Raw genomic sequence first — 13,633 nt, forward strand, 5'->3', positions numbered from 1 at the left:
TAAAGAAACAGAGGAACACATTTCATTGGGGGTCAATTGTTGGATGAATACGGTCTCATTCAGATTTACTGTCATGGTACATAATATTGTGGTTGTCATATAAAACCAGGTATCAGAACATGTATGCAATAACAGAGGGACTAAACACTTGGCTTTTTGCCACACACACACACACACACACACACACACACACACACACACACACACACACACACACACACACACACACACCAGTGTTTTCCCCACCATTATATTAGGGGGGCGCCCCCCCCCGGGAAGGTCCAGTTAATTTTGTTCAATTTTATTTTCTATAATCGCCAGATCACAACGGAAGTCATTTAAGGTTACCTTTCCTATAGAACAGGTCTATAGCTTGTTCTTTTATTAAACAAAATAAAAAGCCTTATGTTATTTATCTTATTTACACGACGGCATGTCATTTCTGTCTCTACATGGTCGTGCGTTTACAATTCTCCTCTGCTCTCTGTATCGCGCACGGTAGAGTTCCGCCCCGATGCGCACAAACACACACACATAGACAAGTGTTAAACGCGCTGCTGGCAGACATGTCAGTCACAACAGCTTCACTGATGATCCAACATTAAGCCCAAACCCAGGGTAGAGTGTGTGAGTGAATGTGGTCTGGACTCTGTGCAGGAGGGTCATTGTGTCAGAGATGCTGTAGAAGGCCAGAGTTCCTGCCCTGTGATCCACATACACTCCTATTCTGGAGCTGGCCACTAGAGGGAGGTTAGTCTTTTTATTATTGTGTCTGAAAGAGGAGCTGCGGAGGAGGAGGACCAGACTCCAGGACTGATCATTACATCCAAACAGACACTCATGACCCCCTCCTTTCCTGCTGATGCTTTTATATGAGACTGATATAATAACCTCCCCACTCCACTCAACCTCCCAGTAGCAGCGTCCAGACACACCCTCTCTACACAGCACCTGATGACACTCATCAAATCTCTCTGGATGATCAGGATATGACTGGACCTCACGTCTCCACTCCACCCTCCTGTTCCCCTCAGACAGATGGAGGTTTCTGTGTGCTGTGTTTGGATCCAGTGTGAAGTGACAGGAGTCTGATGGAGGAGAAGACAGGACAAACTTAGGTATTTATATGTTAGGTGTGTGTGTGTGTGTGTGTGTGTGTGTGTGTGTGTGTGTGTGTGTGTGTGTGTGTGTGTGTGTGTGTGTGCTTGTTGTTATTAGATATGAGGGAATGTTTCACATATAAGTGAGATTTGTTTTTGTGTGTGTGATTCTGTATGTTTGTGCAGGTGTACATGTGTGAATGTCTGTATTAAAAAAGTGAGTATGGTTATGTCTGGTTATGTCTGGTTATGTCTGAGTGTGTGTGTGTGTGTGTGTGTGTGAGAAATTGTGTGTGTGTTTGTCTGAAGGGAGTCCTTTGTATGAATGGATGATGTTGAGTGTGTGTAAGTAACAAATGAGAATAGTCTGGATTGCCGTGTTTGCACAGACGGCAGTGCCAAATGGCGCTCACTAGACGGGCGCAGCGTCCTGGGTGTAACATTTGCCCTTACAAGAGCATTAAAGTAGGTGGGAGCAGAACCAGCAAGCACTCTGTAGGCAAGCATAAGTGACTTGAACTTAATGCGAGCAGCTACCGGCAGCCAGTGGAGCTCAATGAGTAGCGGGGTGACGTGTGCCCTCTTCGGTTGGTTGAACACCAGACGCGCCGCCGCGTTCTGGATCATCTGTAGTGGTTTCACCACACAAGCCGGCAGGCCCGTTAGGAGGGCGTTGCAGTAGTCAAGGCTTAGTATACCCACTAAGCTGTTCTACAATACTTGAAGGCTCTCTCCCCACCTTATCCACTATCAATTTTGTATGTATCATGTATATACCATGTTATGTTTGTGTGTATTGTGTACATTTACCACATGTATGCTAGCATGTTCATCCTGATACGTGTATGATTTCATCTGCCATGATTCTGATTGTCCCCCCTCCCCTTCTGCAACAAGCCCATCCCCTTCTCCTCCCTCCCCATTCTACCACAAGCCCCTCCCCCCACCCATTCTGCCACAAGCCCCTCCCATTCGACCACAAGTCCCTCCCCTTCGTATACGTCCCCTTCTGCCACACGCCCTCCCCTTCTGCCACAAGCCCCTCCCATTTCCCCTCCCCATTCTGCCACAGGCCCCTCCCCTTCCAACCAGTTACTCCTTGGTCACGTAGTTGCCTCTACGGACTCGTTTTCATTTATGGTTCTCCGACAGTTGTGGGTGTTGTAAAGCATTAAAAAAAAAAAAAAAAAGATGGCGGCAGACCAAACTCCGTAGATGGTCGTATTTGTACATAAAAGTTGTTTATTTGACTTTCTTTTGCTTAGATTTTGTAAAAGTTACAGAGAAATAGACACTGTGCAATGTAAAAACCCCATTATTGTAACTGAAAAATACATCTGAGGGGATTTGCGAGATGTCTGAGCCAGCTATATAATGTTGGCATGCTACTACCCACAAGGTAAACCGCAATGTATTGACGGCGTCGGATAGTTACAAAATTTGGGAGGTGCACGTCAGGCCACGGAGAGGTGCTCGGAGAGGGTTTGAGAGAGGGCTCTCCGTGTCTCGGTGTCTCCAAAAACGGACGACCATAAATTGAGCTTAAGGTTCCTTCCTGATTAACAGGGAGTTTTTCCTTGCCCCTGTGGCCATTGTGCTTTCTCTAAGGGGGTTCAGGACCTGGGCTCTGTAAAGTGCCTTGAGACAATTACATCGTTTTGGGCCATATAAATCAAATTAAATAGAATTTTGTGTGTGTGTGTGTGTGTGTTTGTATTGTCGTGTTTGATTCTGTATCTGTTTGTTGTTTGCATGGAGTGTGTGTGTGTGTGTGTGTAAACGCATGTGTGTAAATGGAGTTCTTTTCATATGAGTGACACGGAGTGTGTGAATGTTCCAGTGGCTGTATATTCAAAAGAATGAATGTGTGTGTGTGTGGTGTTACATGTTTACAGGAAGGTAGGTTTGAATTTGTATGTGGGTTTGCTAATTTGATCATGATTCTATGCCTGTGAGTGTATCCCTGTGTGTGCATGTGTGTGTGAACGTTGTGTGTGTGTGTGTGTGTGTATGATAGCTTGCATGTCTTAATGTCCAACTTACACTGTGAGAACTCCTCTCTGGTCACTGGTTCAGGAAAAACAGCCTGGACTTCAGACACTGATGGAGATAATTACCAAACACTGTTTGAATATATGAATCAAGTGCCTTGTTTTAATAAGTCTCTTATATGCTTTTCTCTTAACAGTGACATGGCTTTTCTGTGTCTCTGTGTGTATGTGTAACTTTGATTAACTGGCACCACTGATTGTTTTCTCGACCCTGAGCAAACACTAGAAGCTCGGACGAGAACCTTGTTTTGAATATGATTGTTAAACACATACGGCGTCAGCATTAGATAAATCTAAGTATATAAACTCTGTGCGATGTTTGTGAAATCGCTTCACTTTCACACTTGTGTTGTGAGTGAGCCCAATTGCAATTGTTCTTGTTGAATAAATATACTGATTGACAAGCTCCGGAGTCCTGAGGAAACTAGGGTGAATTTTCACCTATCAGGCACTGAGAGAGAAAACATCACATTACAGCCCATTAAACTGAGAGAAAAGGGCATTCATAAATAGATTCATTAATTCATAAATGCATTATCTCAATTAGACCAAGATTTCTACAATCATTTTCACACTTCTGTCAATACCATGTACACTTTTTCAAAACACTAAACACATTCACAAGTGAGCTAATCTTTGGATACTTTTTCATTGCTTTGATACAAAATGTATTCAATGACCACTTCTTCTTAAATTCATGGATACCTGTCTCAGTCAATGTTCACCACCAATAACACTCTGTGTAACTACAGCAATTTTGCAGACATTTAGATACTCTGCTCAGAACAGTTCACTTCAAAACTGGACAACATTTTGATCGCTGTTGATGGAAAGATGCAGTATTCGACAGACAAATGAATACACTTGAAATAAGACAGATTATTCTCATTGTTTGCAGAAATTGTGTTCAGTTTTATGCTTTGTTTTGTTTGTTTGCAGCCTTGTTCCCAACTATACAAAAGTGGTACAGAACAGCATGTGCATTGAGATGTGCTTGTGTGATGTAGTTGTTGCTGAAGACATTTTCCCATTACAGTTTTTTACAATCACAAACAATTTGAAGCATTGCAAAATGCATATGTTATGTGCTGCTGTATCCTCCATTTTGACATAGTTTAGTGTTGCATTGCTCAGTACATATTGTAATACCAAACAAATACAGTCAAATATGAAATTCAGCTCTATGCTTCAAGACAACTCTATGCTAAATGTTCTGTGGTAAACTTTAGTACCAAGAACAGTGTGCAGACATGTTTCATTCCCAGTACAGTAAGTGAATCAACAGCACATGAGTCTGCTACTAGAAGTGTCCTGCAGCCTTAATGCTGATCCTTGGTGTCCTCTGAATTTAGTGTGAAATGTTTATGAACTTCACATTTACAGTACCGCAACATTCTCCCTTGCCTTGAATCTTTAGCACATCTTATCCAACCCTGAAATCCCCCATATTCCACAAATATTTATAAGGCAAGTGTGATTTCTGGGTCACATTCTCTTAATGAGAGCCCATGACTTACATATACAACAGTAATAGTCTCATTGAGAGCCCATGACTTACATATACAACAGTAATAGTCTCATTGAGAGCCCATGACTTACATATACAACAGTAATAGTAGGAGAATGTCTTCAGCAACAACTACATCAACTACAGTTGGTAACAAGGCTGCTATCAATCAAAACAAAGCAGAAAACAGAATTAATTGAAATGAGACTATAAAGATTTTTTTAAAGTTTCAAGGCAAGAGAGATGTTCATTAAAAAATCACCATAGATCAGCATTAGGGCTGCAGGACACTTCTAGTGGTAGTCTCATGTGTTGTAGTTTCACTTACTGTACTGGGAATGAAAAGTGTCTGCATGCTTTTTTTGTACTATAGTTTACCATGTGAGTTTTAGCATAGAGCTGTCTTGAGGATTTTAGCTGAATTTTATATTTACTGTATTTGTTTTGTATTACAGTATGTACTGTAAGAGATGCCATATGTTTTTCTTATCTTTTGCAATGCAACACTAAACTATGCAAATAGGATACAGCAACACATAATATATGCATTTTGTAATGCTTCAAGTTGTTGTTTCTTTTAGTTCACTGTACATTGAGTGATGACGTAGTTTAATGGGAGAGAGCTTATGCTATAGTTATTGAAGCGTGAGTCACTTTTGGGTGAGGTATGAAGTGTTTTGGTTGTAGTGTGTGTGTGTGTGTGTAGAGCACAGTGGGTGGAGACTTTTGGTGTGTTTTTAGTGAGGAGGGGGGGGTATACAGTATGAACTCAATCAGAAGTACTTTAACATGTTCTTTTTAAAACAAATGATCCAAAGCCATTGAGTTTCAGCTTTGCAGTTTGTTTCTGAACCTAAAATGTAACCATCTCTGACCTCCATTGGCTTCTGTTTTTGTCTGTGTTTTCCCTGATCACAATGTACATTTAAGATCTAGTAATTATGCTTTAATCTCTCCTAATCCCTGGATAAATAAGGTTTAGGGCATTTTTAGACATGATTAATATCAAGGCCTTTATTTCAAACTCTGGAGCCCAACCACACCTCCATGCCTCCTACGTCTCACAGCTGAAAGAGGGTTTTATTGAGATCAGATTATATCAGTGATAAGATACAGTGAAACTATTATTTCTGTGCTAGACCCCTGATCTACAGGCTTAGAGGCTGTTAGAATCAGTCAGTAATAACTTACTCTCTGGTGGCAGTAACCCCTTACTGCTTGTTCTTCTGACTGGGAGCTCAGGATCAGCATCTGGGATCCAAACACAGAGAGACACTCATTCACCCAGGATCTGAGACCAGACACTTATTTTCAAACACTTATTTTCAAACACTGACTAAGCCCATATAGTTTTAGTCGGCTTCATCTTTGGGTGTTTTGTTTTCTTTAATGTTTGTTTTTATCAACTGTGACAGACCCGTGAAAAGACAGTTCACTTCAGCTGTGAAAGTAAATGTTATTTCTTAGGCAACTGCCTTTTCCTTTACCCAGGGTTATTCAGATTTACGGTGCTTAGATATAACATAAAACCGTCACAGGTGTCCAGGAATGTAACCTAAACTCTATTCACAACATTTTTACTGATGTGTCTAATGCCTCAACCCAAACTGAGATCAAATTTCAAATGAAGTTTAAACTCATAGTGTAAATGCTAATACAGACACATGAAATTTAAACAGCATATTTCATCAGAAAATGCAAACTAGAACTCAGAGGGCTACAAACCTGATCAGTGTAATAACTATTGATACTGTGTGTGTGTGTGTGTGTGTGTGTGTGTGTGTGTGTGGCAAAGCCCCCATTTTGTCTTTTCTTTGGTCCCGTTTCATGATTTTGTGGCCTTTTATTTTCTGAAGTTACGATGCTGTTGCATGTTTTGGCCTATAGATGACGTTGTAATACCAGGGATAATGCAGTTTTCATGACGGTTAGGAAGAGACAAAGGTAACCTAGACAGAGTTGTCGAGAGAGAGCGAAAGGAAGCAGACGTTGCTTGTGAAGTGAGCTGTAATACGTGTGAAGTGTGAATAAATGAAGACAACCTTTCCCAGCACACCGTTAAGAGTGTTACTTTCTTCAAGTGTGCAAAAAAAAGAAAGAGAGAAAAAGAAAGAGAGAGAGAGAGAGAGAGACTCACATTCTAAGGACTGGATGATCTGGATATTCGTTACTGTTGAGAGATACAGAAAAATACATCAAAATGAAGTGGAACCCTTGTCTTCTCAAACTGTGAAATAAGGAATTCATCATTGAGTCAGTTCTACATGTTTATCCACCTGCTGCAGATATCTTGACTACTTCCTGCCTGAAGATGTCATCCAGTTTCTTCTCCAGCTGCACCTTCACTCCAGAGACAGATTCCTTCACAGCCTCAAAAGAGAAGCTTTGGTTGAAGGTCATGCTGGGCGAGGAGTGAGGAGAGTCTCTGATTGACAGGACATTCTACAGAGAGAAATACATAAAAGGTGAGGCAGACCACCTGAATATTCAGCCAGGTCTGTGTTTCCCCAAAGGCTGCAGACATGATGGGTGAATTCAGTTGGTTTAGTGTATATGCACTCATGTGTTTAGGTATGTGAATATGTTCGACACATTAAGACATTACATTAAAAGATCAAGAAATGATGCATTTTCCCCCTCCTAAAACCACATGGATGCTTTATTTCAAATTCTGTCACCTTGAGGAAATGGATGTGATCCTCTGTGTGTGAAAGCTGTTCCAGCTCAGCATCTCTCCTCTTCAGCTCAGCAATCTCCTGCTCCAGTCGCTTCAGGAGGTCTTCAGCCCGACTCACCTCAGCCTTCTCCTGATCTCTGATCAGCTCTTTCACCTCAGAGCACCTTCTCTCAATGGAGCGGATCATCTCAGTGAAGATCCTCTCACTGTCCTCCACTGCTGTCTGTGCAGAGCTCTGTTAGGAGACACACAAAGAGGAGGGGGACAGGAGACACACAGAGGTAAGTGAAGGAGCAAACTCACTCTGGTGTGACTGGCTCTTCTTGATCAAATGACCAAGGGTAAATCCTGCCAAACCATGTCTTTCTGTGATGGTCTGTATCATGTAGAGATGGCAGCATAACGGTGATGACACAATAACAAGTGATTGCTGAGCCAGCTGTTGTCTTATGGGGTCAGTTCTCACCTTGAGAGTCTTCACAGCCTTCCTCAGCTCCTGCAGCTCCTTCTCTCTCTCCTGGATTCTCTGCTGGAATCTCCTCTGGGTCTGCCCCAACTGCCTCTGTTTTAAAAAAACAAAAACAGCTTATTTTCACCATATTATCGGTGGATTGTTTACAACAGTGTTTCCCAGACTTACAGTCCGTACCGCTTCAGACATTCAATCTCCAGCTACGTACCCCCCCCCCCCCCACCCCATATATATATATATTTTCATGTTTGTTTTCATGCTCATCAGAGCTGAGAACCCACTCTCACATAAGTACGTCGTGGCGAAGGGCATCAAAGTCTTTTCACTGAGATGCGTTGTTATGTTGCGTTTGTCTGTCACACCAAGTTGATTTGCACAAAAAAAAAACTAGTAGCTTGATTAGCAACAACTGTACTGATGCTAACATCCTGATCCGGTTGACTTGGAAGAGCAACCTGGGTTGCTGTCGCCGGCAGGTGCATCCTCGATTGTAGGCATTCTACTAGTAGTAGCGGTTAATGTCTCTCTGGACCGAGGATTAACTCTTTTTAACCATTCATCCATTTTCGTGCAGCAACCGGAATGAGCTCCCGCTTCTCTACACAGGGCATCAGCGAGTGGAATTCTGACGAGGGAGCTAACCGTTGTGCCTATGTTTTGACTAACCTACCTGTAGCTACCTTTACCATTGTAATTATTTTGCTGAACACTACAATGTACACATGAGTGTATTTTGGGAATTGCGACTGGTCTATTCAGACTATTTAAGATGTCATGTCTTTTATAGGTCAGTTTGAAAATATAATGGGCTGTTTCACTTTGAAAAGGCAAATCACATATCCCCCCGCGTACCCCCTATGTCCCTTTGCGTTAGGGCTGAACGATTTGGGAAAATAATCTAATTGCGATTTTTTTACCAAAATATTGCGATTGCGATTCGATATGCGATTTTTTTTTATCCTCTTTTTTTCCCAACAAAACGTAATGAATGATTTAAATATGACCAACACAATATTAGATACATTTAGTGTAAAATATTCTTTCCCACATTTTACATTTTTATTTAACTGCTCATTACAGAAACAAGAACAACAAATCGGTGGCTTTGCCACTGTGCATTTAAGTAATTTCAAAAAGTAATTTTAAGTATAAACACTAGGCATGCACTTTTTAAACACTGTGTGCAAAATGTACCATCTTAAAAAAAAAAAAAAAAAAAATTATTACAATTTTTTTTTTTTTCTTTTACCACGTTTTTTAATCGCGAACGTTGCGGTTAGAAAATCGCGTTCTATCATATCGCGATTAAATCGCAAATGCAATTAATCGTTCAGCCCTACTTTGCGTACCCCCTGGGAAACACTGAGTTACAACAATGATGATCAAACATCACACATAACAACTGAACATTTATAAGCAAAAACCTTCAAGTACATTTTAATCTTTTTAAGAGATGAAATGACACATTGAAGCAGCCGCTATCATCTTCAATTGAAAATCAGGTTAAAGCCATGAGCTAAGTTCAAGAGGAGCACTGGTATTTAACAGCAAAAACACTTGAGGCAAAGCTGTCTCACAACCTTTACAAGAGAACACTTGAGGCAAAGCTGTCTTACAACCTTTAGAACAGAACAGAACATTATTTTATGAGGTAAGAATATGTTCACTTTGAAGCCGACAGGTTAATATTTCACTCTCTTTACTTAACACTGGACCTTGCACCTGATAAACATTTCCTGATTCTTCCTTTCTCTAACGGGCAAAGTCATTGTGGAAACAGGCAGATTTAAAGACTGGTGAGACCGTGTTCTTGTAGTTATAGTATTACATTCACAGTTAGTACGTATAAGAGCCCTCATAGAAATGTTGGACACACATGTGGCTCCAGTACTGACCTGTTTGTCTGTCCATTCTGCTGCAGCAGTGACTGTGTCATGGCCTTTATGTTCGTCCATCGTGCACAGATAGCAGATACAACTCTGATCAGTTCGACAAAATATTTCAAAAACCTTCTTATGATGAGAGCAGATCCTCTCCTGTAGCTGGCCTGTGGCATCAATCACTGAGTGTTTTCTTCCGGGGTTCAGGTCATTGTGAGCTTTGAAGTGAGTTTCACAGTAAGACAACACACAATCCAGACAGGACTTCACAGCTTTGAGTTTTCTCCCAGTGCAGACGTCACACTCCACATCTCCAGGTCCAGCAGGACATGAAACAGGAGCAGCAGCTTGGATTCTGGTCTTCCGGATCTTTTCCACAAGTTCAGCAAAAATATTATTTTTGTTTAAAACGGGTCTTGGAGTGAACGTCTGTCTGCACTGGGGGCAGCTGTAGACTCCCTTCTGATCTTCCTGATCCCAGCAGCCCTTAATGCAGCCTTTACAGTAACTGTGTCCACAATTAGTAGTCACTGGATCCCTAAGAAGATCCAAACAAATCGGACATGTAAAAAGCTCATTGTCGCTTGAAATCGCCTCTGCCATTCTTATACGCGCTGAGAAACACTTCACGAAGCTCCGGAACAATCCTTTCCTTTCAGTTTCTGAATCGGACTTCCTGGTTGTGTGACAGGGTGTGCCACGAGTTGAGACATGTTTGACCTCTAGAGGGCGCCAAATACTCCTTTAGCCCACTGTTTTTTTTATATATAGAGCAGGGAGTCAAACTCAAATACACAGAGGGCCAAAATTAAAACTGCGCCCAAGACATATTAAGACATATTAAATATTTATTGAAGAAAAAAAGATATATTATAAAAGATATAATATATCTTTTTCATATGTAAACATGAACTTAAGTTTAACATAGGCCTATTGAATCTGGGACAAGCAGCCTAAAGCTTGACGGTGGTCAAACAGGGGAATGATGAACACTGCGATGGTTTTGTCCTTTTATTCCTGAACTGGATTACACACAATACAGAATAGTTGGCGTACGTAGTATCGCAGAAAGACATACCGCCTCTGTCTTCCATTCTATACAAAAACACGTTAATCACATTAAAGTAAACCAGTGCACGAATCATTTAAATAGCAATGCACATATAACACACACATTTCGGTGTTGGAGCAACATACCTGGATTATACACAATACAGAATAGTTGGCGTACGCAGGAAGTAAAATAAAATGACATAAAACACATTAGGTTCAGTATGGCAACACTGTTAGCTAGCTAACGGAACGTGAGGAATGGGATCAGTAGCCTAATTAGAATTATGATACGGATACATTTAACATCTACAATTTTCTTATTGGTATATATCAGCCCACTATACAAAGATATTTACAATAAAAGCCAAAATAATCAATACATCCAACCGCTGTCAAATTAAACAATACATTTGAAGTATGGGAAGTTCCTAGTGAACTTTACAGCTAATCACAGTGCGTATATATAATGAACCTCGTGGTCAGGTGAAGAATATAATTAAACTTTCTGCCCATTGACAAAACTGCATCACAACCAACACAATACATACTAACATATAAAATACATTTAATATGTCGAAGTTCTCGACATTCATTGCATTGACCAATCTGAAAGTTTATCAATTGTGAGGGTCATTTTGCACAGTGGACCCACCCACCGCAGACAGGCAAACTTCTTCTGTCTGGTTATGGCAACAGCACACGAATATAAGTCAAGTCAAGTTTATTTCTATAGCACATTTCATATGGCATACATAGACACAATGTGCTTTGAGTGGAGAGATGACATTAAATTATCTAAAATAAACAAACACACTTAAAAAATATAAATATGTATGTACATGAAAATAAAAACAATAAAATTAAGTGTTAAAAACAAAGACCTATAGTCTTAAATTAAAAGCTGAAGAAAATAAAAAAAGTTTGAATTCCCTTTTTAAAAGAGAGCACTGATTGCGATGACCTTAAACTCCAGCGGTAGGCTATTCCAGAGGGTTGGGGGACAGTAACTAAAGGCACCATGTGCAGCATTGGTGTTTATTCTGGGGGTCGTGAGAAGACAGATTTACTGGAGGATCCTAAAAAGAAGGAAATATAGGGCGGGGCAAGGCCGTTCAGTAATTTATAGACAAGAAGGAGTATTTTGAACTCAATTCTTTGTCTTTGGGAATTCAATGCTGCTCTTTCCACAGAACTGGTTTCTATTCTCATGATGATCTGCCCGTGGTACATGATGGCCTGTTTGGATATGCAATTTTAAATAAAATACTTTCAAATACTGTGTTGTTGTTTATGCATTATGACATCACATTACGAGTGTCTGTATCTCTGGTGTATTTGCCATGTTGTAGGCTACGCTCAAGAAGTGTGTGTGTGTGCGTGTGTGTGTGTGTTTGTTGTAGGCTACGCTCAAGAAGTGTGTGTGTGTGTGTGTGTGTGTGTGTGTGTTTGTTGTAGGCTACGCTCAAGAAGTGTGTGTGTGTGTGTGTGTGTGTGTGTGTGTGTGTCTACTGAGAGCCATGAGCCTATGTGGTTATGTGTGTATTACTGTATTACTGTATTATTGTAAGTGTGTGTGTGTGTGTGTGTGTGTGTGTGTGTGTCGACTGAGAGCCATGAGCCTATGTGGTTATGTGTGTATTACTGTATTACTGTAAGTGTTGTGTATTACTGAACTGTATATGAAGTATAATTAAAGGTTCTATAGATTATTTCATGTGAACCTGTGAGTGATTGATTGATTGGCCTCAGTGTCACACTGAACTCCATGAACCTGTGAGTGATTCATTGATTGATTGATTGATTGATTGATTGATTGGCCTCAGTGTCACACTGAATTGGGATGTAAACAGAACCAGATTAGATTCAATTAATCAATCAAATCACCATTTATTAAATTCATTAAATGTTTAACATGAATGAACAGTGCAATAAGACATTTCGCGAACATTTCAACATACATTAAAATTGCCACATTTCTTTAAACACATTGAGGATTTACCTAAACCCAATCTCACAGAAACTAAAATATATTATTCTTTAATTAATCATTAACAATTTACATTCCCACATGATATTAAATATAACTATTATAAACATCAACAATCAACATTCCCACCTTATTTTAAATATGACTCTTATAAACATGAAGTTATTTCCTGTAAAATATCTCTGATGTCGCTCATCCCCAGGGGTTAAGGGTTAGGGGTCAGGGTTAGGGGGGTGTGTGTGTGTGTGTGTGTGTGTGTGTGTGTGTGTGTGTGTGTGTGTGTGTGTGTGTGTGTGTGTGTGTGCAGTGGCTCATGTCTTCAGTCTTGGGAAGACGGGGAAGAGTTAAAGTTTTTCAGATGGATGGAGGTGTGTGTTCCTCCCCGTGCTTTTAGATGGATGGAGGTGTGTGAGCAGTGCTGTCTGGGTTAGTGTGTGTGTGTGTGTGTGTGTGTGTAGCGCTGTCTGGGTTAGTGTGTGTGTGTGTGTGTGAGCAGCGCTGTCTGGGTCAGAGCTTCACTATGCAGGCATTATTCAACAGACTCTTAATACTTTACACTGACCTTACTTTAAGGGTGTGTGTGTGTGTGTGTGTGTACACTTTACACTGACCTTACTTTAAGGACACAATCGTTCACTAACATTAATGATTACTTCAAGGGGTTTTCAAAGTGCAACAAAGATGTCCGCAGTTCCTGAGCTTAATCTGAAGGAACCTTTCACACACACACACACACACACACACGTACACACACACACACACCCGGTGGCTTAATCTGGAGGAACCCTTTCATCCGGTGTCTTAATCTGGAGGAACCTTTCACACACACACACACACACACACACACGTAAGGATCTAGCAGCTGGGCCACACACACACACGTACACACACACACACACACACACA

At 40.7% G+C, this 13,633-nt stretch overlaps 1 protein-coding gene across 1 annotated transcript; it reads right to left on the reverse strand.

Annotated features, from left to right (window-relative positions):
* Positions 1 to 446: 446 nt before the first annotated feature.
* Positions 447 to 10,397, reverse strand: LOC116223822 (tripartite motif-containing protein 16-like). The gene is made up of 8 exons (XM_042709898.1): positions 9,703 to 10,397; positions 7,802 to 7,897; positions 7,337 to 7,570; positions 6,935 to 7,097; positions 6,796 to 6,828; positions 5,850 to 5,909; positions 3,144 to 3,200; positions 447 to 1,088 (listed from the first exon to the last, which is right to left on the reverse strand). Exons 1-8 carry the CDS (start codon positions 10,288 to 10,290, stop codon positions 574 to 576), a joined length of 1,746 nt encoding a protein of 581 aa, XP_042565832.1. The 5' UTR covers positions 10,291 to 10,397; the 3' UTR covers positions 447 to 573.
* Between the last annotated feature and the right edge of the window lie 3,236 nt (positions 10,398 to 13,633).

This window comes from Clupea harengus, chromosome 15, assembly GCF_900700415.2.
Source record: "Clupea harengus chromosome 15, Ch_v2.0.2, whole genome shotgun sequence".
NCBI classification, from domain to species: domain Eukaryota; kingdom Metazoa; phylum Chordata; class Actinopteri; order Clupeiformes; family Clupeidae; genus Clupea; species Clupea harengus.

What these genes read in the sequence shown, in the direction of transcription:
- LOC116223822 (XM_042709898.1), bottom strand. Translation starts at nt 10,290, where the DNA reads ATGGCAGAGGCGATTTCAAGCGACAATGAGCTTTTTACATGTCCGATT. An exon ending in AGTCAAGATATCTGCAGCAG is followed by an intron (nt 6,829 to 6,934) that starts GTGGATAAACAT and finishes ATCTCTCAACAG; the next exon opens with TAACGAATATCCAGATCATC. An exon ending in CAGAGAGGAGTTCTCACAGT is followed by an intron (nt 1,089 to 3,143) that starts GTAAGTTGGACA and finishes CTCCTCCATCAG; the next exon opens with ACTCCTGTCACTTCACACTG.